General features: G+C 38.5%; 1 protein-coding gene across 2 annotated transcripts in view; it reads right to left on the bottom strand.

The window, feature by feature from the left end:
- The window catches only part of cyth3b (cytohesin 3b), a 56,513-nt gene extending 41,949 nt beyond the window's left edge, over window positions 1-14,564 (bottom strand). Inside the window, exons 1-2 of one of the 2 annotated variants that reach the window (XM_079816236.1) lie at window positions 14,253-14,381; window positions 13,764-13,855 (exon numbers count right to left, since the gene is read on the bottom strand). In XM_079816236.1, coding sequence (XP_079672362.1) covers window positions 13,764-13,851 — 88 coding nt within the window. In that variant the 5' untranslated portion in view covers window positions 13,852-13,855; window positions 14,253-14,381. Of the gene's footprint in view, window positions 1-13,763; window positions 13,856-14,252 lie in introns of both variants that reach the window. The other variant, XM_079816237.1, reaches the window with a different exon arrangement.
- Between the last annotated feature and the right edge of the window lie 650 nt (window positions 14,565-15,214).

Below are 15,214 nucleotides of genomic sequence, written 5' to 3' on the forward strand. Positions count from 1 at the left end.
AGGTTTGATGCAAACACGGCAAGAATTGCTGCAACTGGATCACTGCAGTCAATGTGTTGAACTTATTTTGAGATTGATTTGTGAAAGTGCTTCTTGAGTTCAGTCCACTGGAGGGGAAGATTATCAGCGGTATTTTTATATTTGTGTCCTCCTACAAAGCTAATGTGGCTTCAGAGGACGTGGAATATAGCAAACAACTAACACAGACTAGTTTATGATGATTTCTTTCATTGTCACTTTTGGCTTTTAGCAGCCGTGGTCACTATGAACTCTTGTTGTGGAAGCACATGATTGTTTTTCAAAAATGTTGTTTTCCATGCATGCGGCATGCAATTTGAAACGAGAGAATTTAAATGTTTTGGTCATTTTTTTATCCAACCCTTATATTATGTTTTGTTGGTGTAACATATATTTAGGTTGATTCAGAAATACTAAAAAACTATTTTGATTTAAATAAAATCATTTTATTTAGATGTTACCACATTATGCAAAAATCTGATCAGCACAAAAATATAGGCCTATATGTTGAGGGCCAATAGCAAAGCATAACCTCCAAATACATCTGCATAAACCTGCGCTGCCTCTGTCTCTCTCACACAAATGCACGCACTGTCACCATGTAGGATAATGCACTTGCTAATGCCAGAATCATTTTAAAATAAATGCGGAACGCAATACTCCAAAATCTGACATTTTCCGGAAGAGGATCCGGCTCAAATCAAGCACTGTACTTACTAAAGAAAATACTGAGTGTGGTTAGATTCAAGAGCAGGTAGAGTAGTTTTTTCCCCCAGTTATTGTAATTACTACAATAACGACAGAGTGCATGTGGAACAGGACTGTAGTAGAAAGTACTACCAGCTGGGCAATGATCACTACCTCTAACGTACTTTCCAGGTGGATCTGTACATGACCTATATACATATACATTTGACTTGAAAATCCTCTCAGCTTTTAACTGACACATAACAACATGCAAGAACACACACACACACATCATGTAGAGCTTAGGGCTGCGCAATACATCGAAATTATCGAAATATCGCAAATATACATATCGCAATATGCATTTCGCAAGGGCACGTAATATCGGAATTATTTTAATATACTTCAACATTGTGAAAAGTGTACGTTTTAGGTCGACGCATATAGCAGAGAATAGACTGAGCACACGACTGTTACTATATGTGACTTGCTTGACGTTAAGAAGAGTTATTAAATGCAATAACTTGTGAAAAACAACTCCTTGCAGTCTCGTGCTGTCTTATGTCTGACACACACACCGAAACGTGCGCACAAGCCGTTCTTTTTTTTCATGCCTTGTTACACACTCGAACTGTCAAATACACACAGTTGTGTCAAAATGGCTGTCTTGATGAGTATTCATGTAAACACAGTCGTTTATGCTTTAAGTGAAAGATATCAGTTGGGGAAAGAAATGGATTTTACACACTTCCCACATAAATCCAGGAAAGCAGCACGTGAATGCATATAGTTATTTGCAAAGGAAATGCTCCACACTCAAAGGATTCTGTTGTTTAATTATTGACAAACAATAATCATTAACCAGAATAATTTGCATACAGACAAACAGAATGTAACTGAATTACACACAGTACATTCACAAGTAACCTGCCGTTCTGTAGCAACTAGATTTTTTGATTTTCCAAAGATTATGTCAATGCTTTCTGGGCGGTTAATAGTTGGTTATTACTTATTGCGTCAAAGTTCTTTTTCATTCTTCGCCTGGGGTAAAAAGAACTTGGAAATACACCTTACACCGTTAATAGCCCACACCGCTGAGAGCAACGTTTTGATGACAACAAGTGCTGCACGCTTTCCTCTCAATAACGAAATAAACGCAACAAAGAAAAAAAAATGACAGCGGTGAGAAAACAGAGGTTCAGAAAGCATCTGATCACAGCGATGTGGATGTTTGCACCAGCTCTGAGATTCAGCTCTCCACTCACGTCACATCACATTTATTTATATAGCGCTTTACAATATATTGTTTAAAAGCAGTGACTTTACAGTATTAAATATAAAAAACGGTGTCAGGTTCGCTTTCAATTAGAATTACAACTTAAAGGTTTAGTTCACCCAAAAATTAAAATTAGCCCATGATTTACTCCCCCTCAAGCCATCCTATAGGTGTATATGACATTCTTCTTTCAGACGAACACAATCAGAGTTATATTAAAAATGTCCTGGCTCTTCCAAGCTTTATAATGACAGTGAATGTTGGGTCACTTTTGAAGTCCATAAAAGTGCATCTATCCATCATAAAACTCCAGGGGTTAATAAAGGCCTTCTGAAGCGAAGCGATGCGTTTGTGTAAGAATAATATTTAAAACTTTATAAAATAACTAGCTTCCGGCGATTAACATGTAACATTTTAATTATATTCTGCTGAAATTAACTAAATGACTTGGAAAAAGATTTGTTCATTTTGATGAACGAGATTCAAAGATCCAGGTCAGTAAAATTAACTTCCCATTACTACTCGAAGAAGTCACACCTATCTGTTACATCATTGCCATTGACCAATGGCAGTTCAAAGATAAGTTTACCAGCCAGAGTAAACAAAGATTTTGTTAGAAATGATTTCACATTAGTTTGTTCTTTGCTTTCGCTTTCGTATATTGCGGCCTTAACCTTAAAGGTTTAGTTCACCCAAAAATGAAAATGACCCCATGATTTACTCCCCCTCAAGTCATCCTGTAGGTGTATATGACATTCTTCTTTCAGACGAATAAAATCAGGGAGTTTTATTAAAAATGTCCTGGCTCTTCCAAGCTTTATAATGGCAGTGAATTGTTCATAATGTATTTGATTTTGAAGTCCATAAAAGTGTGTCTATCAATATAAAAGTGCATCTATCCATCATATAACTGCTCCACACAGCTCTGGGGGTTGATAAAGGCCTTCTGAAGCGAAGCGATGCTTTTGTGCAAGACAAATATCCATATTTAAAACTTTATAAAGTAAATTATCTAGTTTCCACCAGATCGCCTTCAGTATTCAACTTACGAAAAAAGTGTAACAACTCTCACAGTTCAAAATGCTTACGCTACATCTGACGACATTGCACACCAGTTACGTTTTTTCCAATCTGGCGAAAGCTAGATATTTTACTTTATAAAGTTTTAAATATGGATATTTTTCTTACACAAACTTATCGCTTCGCTTCAGAAGGCTTTTATTAACCCTCGGAGCCGTGTGGAGCAGTTATATGCTGGATAGATGCACTTTTATGGACTTCAAAATCGAAGCAACAATTCACTGCCATTATAAAGCTTGGAAGAGCAAGGACATTTTTTTATATAACTCTATAACTCTGAGTTCGTCTGAAACTTGACTTCAGGGTGAGTAAATCATGGAGTAATTTCATTTTTGGGTGAACTAACCCTTTAAGCCCACCCCCAATATCTATGACATTCTGATCAATAGATATGGTCCAGGTCCCTCCTTTAGTGTAAGTCTATAATCTGTTTCAGCATACACAAACAGTGCATTTGATTATTTAGAAAAGTATCCTCCTTTTTGAGGTATCAGTCATACCTGTTGCACATGTTAATCTTATATATATGAGTAAAAGTGATGCTTGCTTAAGCCAGAACTGCTAAATACTGAAGAAATTCTTTGAAAGAAGAATTTTTGTTGTTTCGTGCATGACAATCAAATGATAAAATTATAACTCTCAAAGGTTTACGACAAAGTACATTTTGTTCCTCGAGCAAATTTTTGTTCAATAACCTCTTTCTGATGACACATACTGGAGAGAAGAACGCCACGCTACAGGAAGGAGAGAATGAGACTAGACCACTGGATACACCTTTTCCTGATCCTTCATCGGCTAAAACAATCCACAATACCTTACATAATCTATTCTCCTACAGCTCTACTGCTCACATCCCATTCCATCAGTGAAAAATACTGCTCTTCAAAAGAGTGGCTCTCTTTCCCAGGAATGCAATCAGCCACATGCTCCAGCACTCCAGAGACTCGTCTGCAGTCTGCTTTCCTTTAAGAGGGGCTGAAAGAGTCTTCAGTTTTCCCTGCGCCAACCTAAATTCCTGAAACTGCCGTATTGTTTGTGCAAATGTGTTTCTAATTTTTGCCTTCTTACATTTTTAACCCTGTACTATGTGCTAATGTTAGAGTCTAGTGGTATTAGGCAACCATTTTTACAATCTCTGGGCCATTTTAATGAACGGTGAGGTCCCAATAAAAATTGGTAAGGCATTTTAAATGCTGAAGAAAACACTTTGTTAGTTCGGAGGGCATACAATTGGTTTTCGTGCACAGGCCCTATTTATAACAATGAACATTAGATAACAGTATTTGCTGATGTCAAAGCTGGGGGTTTTAGTAACATGCATTAATCTCACCTTGAAACCTAAGCTTTGTTCCTGAGCTCCCAGGCTGCATTTTAAGGTGTCATAGACATGCTGCCTTCTGAGATACCTGATTTTGGCCAAATTCTTTTTGACACAAAGCCTTGCGACTAGCTCAGCAGATATAATCATGCAAGATGGCAGATGTGTCCAGAGGATTTCTTAAATAGATGATTTTTTGTTATTCGACATAAATTTCAGGCTAAAAAGTACATGCATTTATATATGGAACAGTATCTTACACTCAGAAAATAAGTGTAAAAATGTTACCTTTAGGGACACCCTTAAAAGGACATCTTTGAACCTTTTTCACCCTTAAAAGGTGCATATTAGTACCTTAGCGTAGCAGTATGTCCCTTAATATGTGCTACTATGAACCTTTTAGATGTAAAAAAGGTAAAAAAAATCCTTTTAAGGGTACTGCCCCAGTGACAAGCTGTTGTAAAGGTACAGCGGAGGAGCCGATGGAGGAAGGAGCCATGGTGAAGTCTTGGTGAAGAGGCTGGACAGAACCAGGGAGACAACTGACTGAGGTGGAGATGGTAGAGGTGGAGACCAATGCGGAGCCAAAGAGTTGAAGAGCCAGGGTGACGCTTAAGGCCTGGAGGGCCACAGTGGATCTGCAGGTGAGTGTGACCGAGGTGGAGATGGTGGGAATGGGATGGAGGAGCTCGGCGGAGACAGAGGGGTGGAGGGTCCAGGCAAAGCTGCTGACTTGGAAGCCCGAGTCAGAGTCACGAAGGACCAAGGTGGAGCCAGGGGTAGCCCAGCATAGCCTGAGGGGAGACAGTCCATGGTGGAGCCAAGGGAGTGCTGAGCTAAAAGCCAATGGGCCGGAGGGCAGAGGCGGAGTCAGAGGCTTGATGTGGAGCTGAAGGATCCACGATCCAAGGTGGAGCTGATGACTTGGAAGACCCAAGCGGATCCATGCAGCAGATCAGAACCACTGGAGCAGTGGAGATGTGGCCGATGAACTGAATGGCTCAGGCAGTGGAGGTGGGAGAGGGAGGCCGGGAAGGACCATCTACAACAAAGGAGGCTAGGAGCTAGGCAACAAAGATTTGGAGCTAGGCTTAACCAACGACAACAGATCGATAAAGTCTGTTGGTGTGATCCTCGAGTGAGATGGACTGCTGAAATATCCATTTTAAATTGCTATGAAATTTCAGTCTTGTGTTCTGTCAGGGGTTGATTATTGACTAGAACTCAAAACAGACAATAATTACTCTGACTAAAACAAAACAAGACAGAGAAATTGAACATAACTGTGACAAGTATTGCTAGACACAGTTGAAGCTGATTGAAAATTATCTTTTTGACTATTTTGATCAATGTGTGATATGCATTTTTATACTTCAATTCATGTTTCATGTAATTATAGCGCCACTTTTAGCACACTTCAAAACAGTCCCTTATGAGGGTCATTAAACACATTACTGTTAGGATGCTGCCATAAAATATCTATTTAGACAAAACAGCTCACAAATGTTCTTCTGTCACACCTAAAACAGATGTGAGTTCAAAACAAGTCCATGTTCAGAGTCAGAGTCGGCAGTGAATCACTATCGACTCAGGTTAATTCATGGTGTTGCTCCGCTGGTGGTTTCCCTGCTGACGTCATGTGCCTTAATGAAATATACATCATGCCCAGAGAAACACCCCAATGCCCTGCAGCACAAAGACTCGCTCTTCTCCTCATAAAACAATCCTGCCATAGTTCTACTATGACTGTCACTTCAAATGCCATATTATGACATTAGCTGGCATAACTAAGCATTACATTTTGGATGCAAGGCTTAAATCTCTTTGGCATAAAAGCTAATTCAGCTGCATCAAGGTCTAAAATAGGAACGGTTTAGGGATAAAAAAGAACGTGAATGCATATGAAAGCTCAATAACCAGATCTACATCAGAAAAAGTGTAGTACCTGACCCATGCAAGTGTCAAAAAAATGGCCTGACAGCTTTGTATTTGCCAAGATGTTCTGTGTGGTTTCTAGGGCACATGAGCACATAAATCACCATCAATTCAAAGGCAGGGTAGGCAATATGTTTCGGAAACAAACAGCAGACACATTTTACAGTTCCTCCTAAACCAAAACGACTAGCTTATGCTGCGTTCACGCCATGACATGAGATGGTACCCTGTGACGTTCTACCCAGAGCTGTTCACATCCTCAGACTCAGATTTATTTATCAACGCTGAAATTAATCTGCAGCAGTCAGGTGGTACAAGTTGTATTCGCTCATTAATGTAATGTTATGTTCTTAGAGACATGGGGTCGTTTAACGCCGTCTCTTGTGACGCTTCGCAGACTCTGATCTGGCTATGTCTGATCCTGTGTTTTGAAGGAGCCGAGACTCTGAAGGATCGTACACTTTCATAGCTAGCTTGCTATTGCTAGCCTCTCTGAAATTGCCTACCCTACCTTTAACTAACAATTAAAGCAACAAAACCATTTGATGACCATTATTAGGTATTCTTAAAAATTCTAGAAGGTTTAGCGTTAAGGTGATTGTTTGCTTACTGGACAAATATTTTTTATAATCTGGTCTCTAGATTTTCACTGGCAATTTTCACTGGCGATGCACTGAAAGAATGTGCAAATTCACTCCCTGACAGTAGATGGCGCTTTTGATTTGATTGCAGATCAAATAGGATTTGATGGTGAGTTTCCATCGAATCCTATTTGATCCGCGATCAAATCAAAAAAAAAATTAAATTTGCAATTGCTCTCCATAGCAACTCCCTCTTATGGAGATTTTTGTAGTCGCTGTGACTTTTGACATAAAGCTCTTTGGGCCCTATCTTGCACCCAGCGCAATTGACTTTGTACACCGACGCATGTGTCATTCCTATTTTGCACCCGCGCAAAGCGCGCTTTTCCCTCCACAGAAGCACGTCGCTAAACTAGTGAATGAACTTGCGCTCCCTGGGCGGTTCAGCGCAAAAAAGGAGGCGTGTTCCGGCGCAAACAATCCCTGGTGCTATTTTGCTGTTCCATTAAACAATTGCGCCACTGACCAGAAAAAACCTAGTCTAAAGTCAGTGGCGCGTTGCGCGTTGTTCATTATGCTATTTTAAGGGCGCATGCTTGACCATAATGTATAGCGTGCACAACGCGCATACACTTTGCTCATGTAATCTACACAGATGCAACAGTTATTTTTGCAAATCATAAATTGTTACACTAAAAAAATATTAACACATGAGATGACGGAAATCATTGTGGTGTGCCACGAAGATGTGAAAAAATAGGCATAAATCTAGCTTACAAATGATTCAGGCTAATTGTAATAATTAAGGATAAGACCTGTTTGCCCAATAGTGGCAAGACATATATGTATATAAGGACATCTGACAAATTGGTTTGTCCGTCAAGAACCAGGAAAAAAAATAGACTGAAAAACTGAAAAAACTGAAAGACTGAAAAAAAAAAAAGACTGAAATCACCTTTACCATAATGTACAACATTACAACTTCACTTCTCTGTCTTTCACTGCTCTTACAAGAACATCAGTCTCCTCGGCTGTGAACCGCTCCTGGCGTGCGCCTGGTAAATACGCCATAATAATAGCAATCCATAATGGAACTTGCGCACCTGCTTTTAAAGGGAATGTTGGATGACGCTCGGATTGGTTTATTCACGTTACGCCCAAACCACACCTATGAATAATGAAGCTACTTCAGACCAACCCATTTTAGATTTGCGCCGGGCGCAAGAGCCATTTATCCCGCAGGGAAAATAGCAACAGCGCCGAGACCCGCCCACAAAGTTACTTGCGCTTCGCGCTTTGACACTTGCGTTTCAGATCGTTAAAATAGGGCCCTTTGTGTTCAGATACCAAAGAGACCAGCACCTCTACATTCATCTTGCCTCGTTGCATTTTCTTCTTCGTCTACTCACTTTCTCTTCGTCGTCTTCTTCTTAGGTATCAATGTGTGTTCAGCATGATTGTTTTGTGCTTGAGCGCCACCAAGTCATGTTTTACTGTTTAACTTCAGCAGCTCCAGGCAGGTGAACAAAAGCGCCAATCTCATTGGTCTGCCAGTTTTTAACGCGGCACATCAAACAAAAAAACTAACCCAACATTTTTTACAAAATTACGTTTTTACGCCTGCCGTTTTGCGCATTGGTGTGCACACTCACATTGGCGCACGGTGTGAACAAGTCATTACAGGCACAAAATCAGTGAGAAATATTAGATATGTAAACAATTAAATAACATAATATTAATACCCAATAAGTAACATCATCTGGACCTTTTCTACAGCATAGTTACATTTCCTTCCAATCTGACTCAAACATTCAACAATGTGACAATGCATTCTTGCATCAATGCATTCTTGCTGGAGGAAAAAAAAAGTATTACATCTTTCTTTCTTTTTTAATCTTACTCACCCCAAACTTTTGGACGATAGTGTATCACGTTTTCCACAAAAACCTAAAGCAGCACAACTGTTTAACATTGATAATATTTATTGAGCAGCAAATCATCATATTAAAATGATTTCTGAAGGATCATGTGACACTGAAGACTGGAGTAATGATGCTTTGACATCAAAATTTGTATAACATTTCACAATATTACTATATTTTCACATCAAATAAATTCAGCCTTGGTGAGCAGTAGAGACTTCTGTCAAAAACATTAAACAATCTTAATTATTTAACACTTTTGACATCAATGCACGATTCATTTACAAATCCTGTTACTCATTCTGGTATTTATTGTTTGTTGTTTCAGTGTTTTAAATGGTTCAACATGTCTCATTTATTTCTGAGAGTTAAGGTTAACCAGATTTCATTTGCATTTACTTTCAACAATCATATTTTATAGTAGTGTCGTCCATATGGCGGCGAATTCACTGGCGACCCAGAGTGAGATCTCCCACAGTGGACCACAGCTTTGAGTACTGTTACCCAGCAGGACCCCAGCAGTAGCAGAAGCACCAGCAGAGGAGCTGAGAGTCTCATCCACATCAGACGTGAACCAGCAAACCACTGTCAAAACACACCAGCAGTCTGACTCTTATCAAGTCCTCGGTGTGAACCCACAGCATTGTGGGGCTGCAAAAAGGATTACGCACAACCTTTGTTGTTTTCCAGGGAGAACATCTCTTGAAATATTACAACACATGCACTCATGGATTAGCTCATGATGGGGATTGGGAACCATGCAGAGACTTAAAAAGGCCTCAAATCATGAAGCTTGTTTAGGAGAGGTGTGTAAACCCCAATGCTCAAGATAACTAATTTGTGTATTTAATAATTAACATTTTTATGAGTATTTATAACTTTCTTTTTCTTATGAGTTCACAAAACTGACACATTTTAAGTAATCTGAACTGTGTCATTGTTTTAAATTGTTGTATGAACTTGTTTCTTTTAATTTAGACAAACTTAAATTTAACTGAAACTGGGCTGGGATTTATATTTCCCAGCATGCTTTGCCATGACACTCAAAAGGGACAGCAAATGCTAAATTTAAGTGTCACATTATGTTTTTTGTGTGCAAGATTAATGTTAAGTGGAAGTTTCTGTTATGGTGGGTTTTTTGTAGTGTTTCCATCGACGAGTGGAGCATGAGCTTAGTTTGAGGACAGATTTAAGATAAATGTTATATTGTCATACTCATTCAGCAATAGCTATGCTATGCTAATGCTACAAAAGTAGTGTTAGACCGATATTTGCGATTTTTACGTATATCGGCATCGGCCGATACAAGGCTGCTGCGTTCGCCGATATTTTTTTCCCTGCATTATTTACAGACAGGCGTCCACAGGGCAGCTCTCACTGTCTTCAAACTGTCTTGCTCTCCCTCCCTCGCGCATATTAATCAAAATCAATTGAGAATTGACACGATGGTAAAAGGTCGAAAAACTGAAGTTTCACGTGGAGTATTGGAAGATTTTTTCCTGAATTACCGCTGGTGTCGCTCTAAAAGAGATTAAGTTAAGTGCACCTACACTCTAAAAAATGCTGGGTTAAAAATTTACTAATCCAGCAATTGGGTTGTTTTAATCCAGCGATTGGGTTGTTTTAAGCAAACATTTAACCCAACCGCTGGGTCAAAACAACCCAATTGCTGGGTTAGTCCATATTCAACCCAACTTGGGTTATTTTTAACCCAGCATTTTTTAGAGTGTAACCATTAAATGACTAGGTTGTAAATAGTTTTAAAATGAAGTATAGGACAGTCAGTGTGCACTTTATTATGCTGTTTGCTTGTTGATACTGTGTGCAATAGTGTAATTATTTTATTTATGCTTAAATGTTTATTTTCAGAATTTATTTTCACCACTGAACTCTTTTTTTTCTTCTTGTTCTACCTCACCTGTTTTTACTATTTGTTAAATATTGTTTTTTTTTGTTCAATAAATGTTCCTTTTTTAAATTGTAAATTTTAAATTGTTATCATCGTGATCATTGTCATTTTTATGTTGTAAATTGAGAGAGCAAAAGCAGTAGAGGCTCCAAATATCGGTCATCGGCTAAGGCTGATGAAAAAAAATCGGTATCGGCATCGGCACCAAAAAATCCATATCGGTCGATCCCTATACCAAAGCATTGTTTTACCAACTAGCAAGTAAGCATTTACCGAAATAACTAGTTAAACCAGGTTTCCACAACTAAAAATATTAAGGTTGAGATTACATGATAATTTAATGTCAAATGTATGAATTAGCTTACTCAGATATTTCACGTTAAGAGAACAAAATAAAAATCTAACAGTTCTGCTTACTTAAACTTTGAATTTCCTAACTTAAAAAGTTGATGTAACTGATTACATAAAATTGTTTTTGAGTTCTTCCAACTTATTTCTGGTTTACAGTAGCCTTTTCTGATACGATTTCTGATCCAAGCAATATCTAGAGTCCAGGATATTACAGAGATGGGCTGTTTTGTCTTGGGTCAGCAAGCAACCATCCAGAACACCTTAGCAACCACCTAACAACACCCTAACAAACCGCATCATGCTAAAATCAGTCAGAAAACCTCAGTGACCAAATATCAATGCCCTAGCAACCATTCACACAACCCAAGCAACCACATAGTAACGTTCAGACACCCATGCCAACATGATAGTGAGTTTTGTTTTCTTCAAAAAAAATGTAGTGCACAAATCAAGCATTCTGCGTTAGTTCAGGCAGCTGATTGGAAAAATTCCAACCCCGCCCATATCAGCTGATCCAATTCCTATGCACTCAATTGGCAACTCGCAAACAGGACGCCTTACTTAAGCGCAGCTACAGTTCAATCTGCCTGCTTGGCTGCTTCTGCTGCACGCTGCTTTGCAACCCACCTCCACCCCAGCTCCTCCTTAAACTGTTTAACTTAAAGAGCACCTATTATGGCATTTAAAATGTTCCAAATATTGTTTTAGAAGTCCCCAACAACAGTTTTGCATGCATGCAATGACAAAAAAGAGTTTTCTTATAATATGCATTTATTTTTACCTGTTTTGACAGCGATTCTCAAATGATTCCTTTAGTGATTCACTTTTCAAAACCCCGCCTTTACGTGACGCTAATCTGCGGTGATTGGAATTGTGATTGGTATAGTCTGTGCAGATATTTTCCGAAAAGGAACGCCCATCAAAGTCTTATAGTGACAGTAATTTGTTAATATGTGTCAGGAGTTATGAATATGAAAACCGCGTCGGTACCGTTTGATTGTAATATGAGCCTCAGCTGATCTCATTCATAAAAAAACTCCTCTATTCTCCTCACGAAGACTCGCGACAAATCAACATCCCTCAGGGCTTTTAGTTCAAAAGTGTGCAGATGAGGAGAAATATTGATTGATTCTCATATGTCTGTGTCAAATTTCTAAACAGGAGTATTTTTTATTCAATACTTCCTCAAAATGGGCAGTTATAGCCTAATCATGAGCGATTGAGTCTCTTGTGTGTTGTTTTCAATTCATACTGGCAGCCGGAGGGCGCTCTGTGCACATGTAGTCCATATATGGTACAGACAGACGAAGAAGAACCATGTGCCATAATAGAAGTCCATAATAAAAGCTTCCTGAGATCGCGAAACATGCAAATAGAGACATTTGAAGACTAATAAACACAATCGCGACGATGTATGGTTTGTCTTCAAGCCACTTAGTCTTCAAATGCTCATCCTTGGGCAGATGAAAAAAGTTTGCTTTTGAGTGGCACTTCAGAACACAGCGTCTCGTGGCCATGATGTTTTCTAGTTTTCACTGGCGTCTTGGAGCGCAATAAGTGGGCGTATCGTATTCAAATACCTTGACAAGTTGACGTCATCTAGTCAGAGAAAAAGCTTCGGCCTTCTAACGATTCTTAAAAATGACTCCGAGTCGACTCTTACTTTTGAAAGAAAATAACTATATATACGGTGCACTGTCATATTTCAAGCTATCACAGGATGTTTTTGTTCACTTAGATCTATGTTACACACTACATGAAAGGTAAATTTCAAAATTCCATGATAGGTGCTCTTTAATCAATGTCATTCTGTTGTCATTGATGCATCCTCTGTTCTAAATGGGGGATTTCGCTGCCCTCCCAGTTTAAAAAAGTGGGAGGTTGTCCCCAGAATCTGCTGCTGTTCCCTGTCTTGGTTTTTCATGGAGCTCATGAAAAGGATAGGGAATTTAGAACAGAGCCATAATCGGCAAATGTACATTTTTGCAAAATATGCCAATAAAAAGTTGACTAAAACTTTGTCTATGGTGTTTTTGACTTAAGTGGACCTGACTGAAATATAGTTTATATATATATATATACAGTCAAACCAAAAATGATTCAGACAGCAGATATAATAAATAAATGTTTCAATATTGGGTCCAGGACACTACAGTTCATTTGTAAGTGAGGATAGCAAAATAAAGTAAACTGTGACATACTATACCCAAACATTCTTCATACAGTGACTACCAGTAAAACTGATCAAAATGTGGGTCCAAAATGATTCAGACACTTTGACCTGAGCATGTTTTGCTGAAGTGTTTTTATTTTTACTGCTAATGTGACACCACAGACTGAACAAAATGAAGCATTGCTCTGTCATTGGTTGAGCTAAATTGGTATTATCTAATCCATTACGCACCTTTCTATCAAAGTTATCAGACATTATCAAGATTAATTTGTTCTGACAGTTTAACTCTGAGTTCTTGACATATTTTATTACCGTTTTAGTGAATAAACTGTGATAATGTCAGAAAATGTTTGAATAAATTTTGGTTTGATTGTACCCAACCATGGAGCTCAACACATCCTGCTGCTAGTATTAAAGTAAAAACAACTGCGGAAGATGTGCGTCCTACTCGAGAAGCTGGAGAATGGTGAATATGGTGTTGACTAAATAAAATCAATAGGCATATCAGCTCACAGTCTCTCTGGACAAACACTGGCAGGCGGACATGTAGGTCATCCCATGCAGGCTGATCTTTGCACCTACAGCCATTGAAGTTTCTCATTTGACTGGGAAAAAAGAGCATTGTTTAATGCTGATCCAGTGCCAAATGTGCAGTTCACTTCTGAATGTGAGATGTTCTGAGTTCTTTCACTGCACAGTTTAATGTCTATTACAAATAAGTTATAACTGTCCAGTTAGGCCTTAAAATAAAAATGACTGTAATTTAAAGACGGCATTGTGCAGCAGACCCATTAAGAGTGATTTCTGGATGGCCATTAGACACAAACGGAATTTGAATGGTTTTTAGATTTGGGTTTTTTAATGGCTAAGTAAATGCAGATGAATAATAAATGCAATGCTCTTCATAATATGACACATCTGTGTCAAATGCCATATTAACCCATAATATAATCGTGTGCATGTACACATATATCCACAAATTTGTAAACCTAATGGTCTTACCTTGATTATCTTCGTCCATATCTGCAGATTAATGCAAAATATTGAAATGATGTGATGAGAGCACGCTCCAGACCCAGATGTAGTCTTTATAATGAAAGGTCTATCTGCTGTATTTACACACAGGTCCGGTTTTGTGCGGAATACACGGCATAAACTGATGTTATTTATCTCAGTCCTCGTCTAAATCCGTAACCCGGTGTGTTTATGAACGGAGGACCGGTTTCTTCACTGGCGTCGCGTGGATCAATAACATCCAGCGACACACGGGCATCTGTGCGTTTCGCAGCGACCGTCACACGTCATCGCACTCGCTCCGCCCCTTACACGCGGATTTACCAATCCTACTACGACAAAGGCTTGACGCATGCATATTAATGAGGTAATGCTTACGTTGCTTAGTAACCATTCTGAAGCCGGTCTTTAATATTCATGAGCCCTCAAAAGTCCGTTTCAATTTCAAAGTACTTCACTGGATTGTTTTGCATACAATATTGACCAAGCATCAAGACACACACAAGGCAGCGACAGAAAAAAATATGGTGACGCCAGTACTTATAATAAATAAAATAATAATAAAAATGTACAATATAATGAGACTTAGCCTACATTAAAAAATAACCGAGTTAAGTCTTTACTTACACAATTCTTCAATTTGCAAACGCATTTCTTTTAGCCAATCGGCACAAACATCACATTGTGAAATTAATATTCATATAAACCCAGCCTTCACTTTAGTAGGAATCGCTAAACTGAGGCAGATGCTGGATTATATGCACTATAGATTTTGCATGGGCATACATGTAGTAATTATACATGTATTCTGAAGAAAAGCATACATTATCATAAGAATAAATACAAATAAAACAAATTAATAATCACTATATTGGATTAATAATCCCATTAAAACAGACAATTAGACACACAAGTACCAGGTTTTTAAATGTGTGTAAATATAAAATCAT

The sequence above is a fragment of the Gobio gobio genome (genome assembly GCF_949357685.1).
Source record: "Gobio gobio genome assembly, chromosome: 1".
Lineage (NCBI taxonomy): Eukaryota > Metazoa > Chordata > Actinopteri > Cypriniformes > Gobionidae > Gobio > Gobio gobio.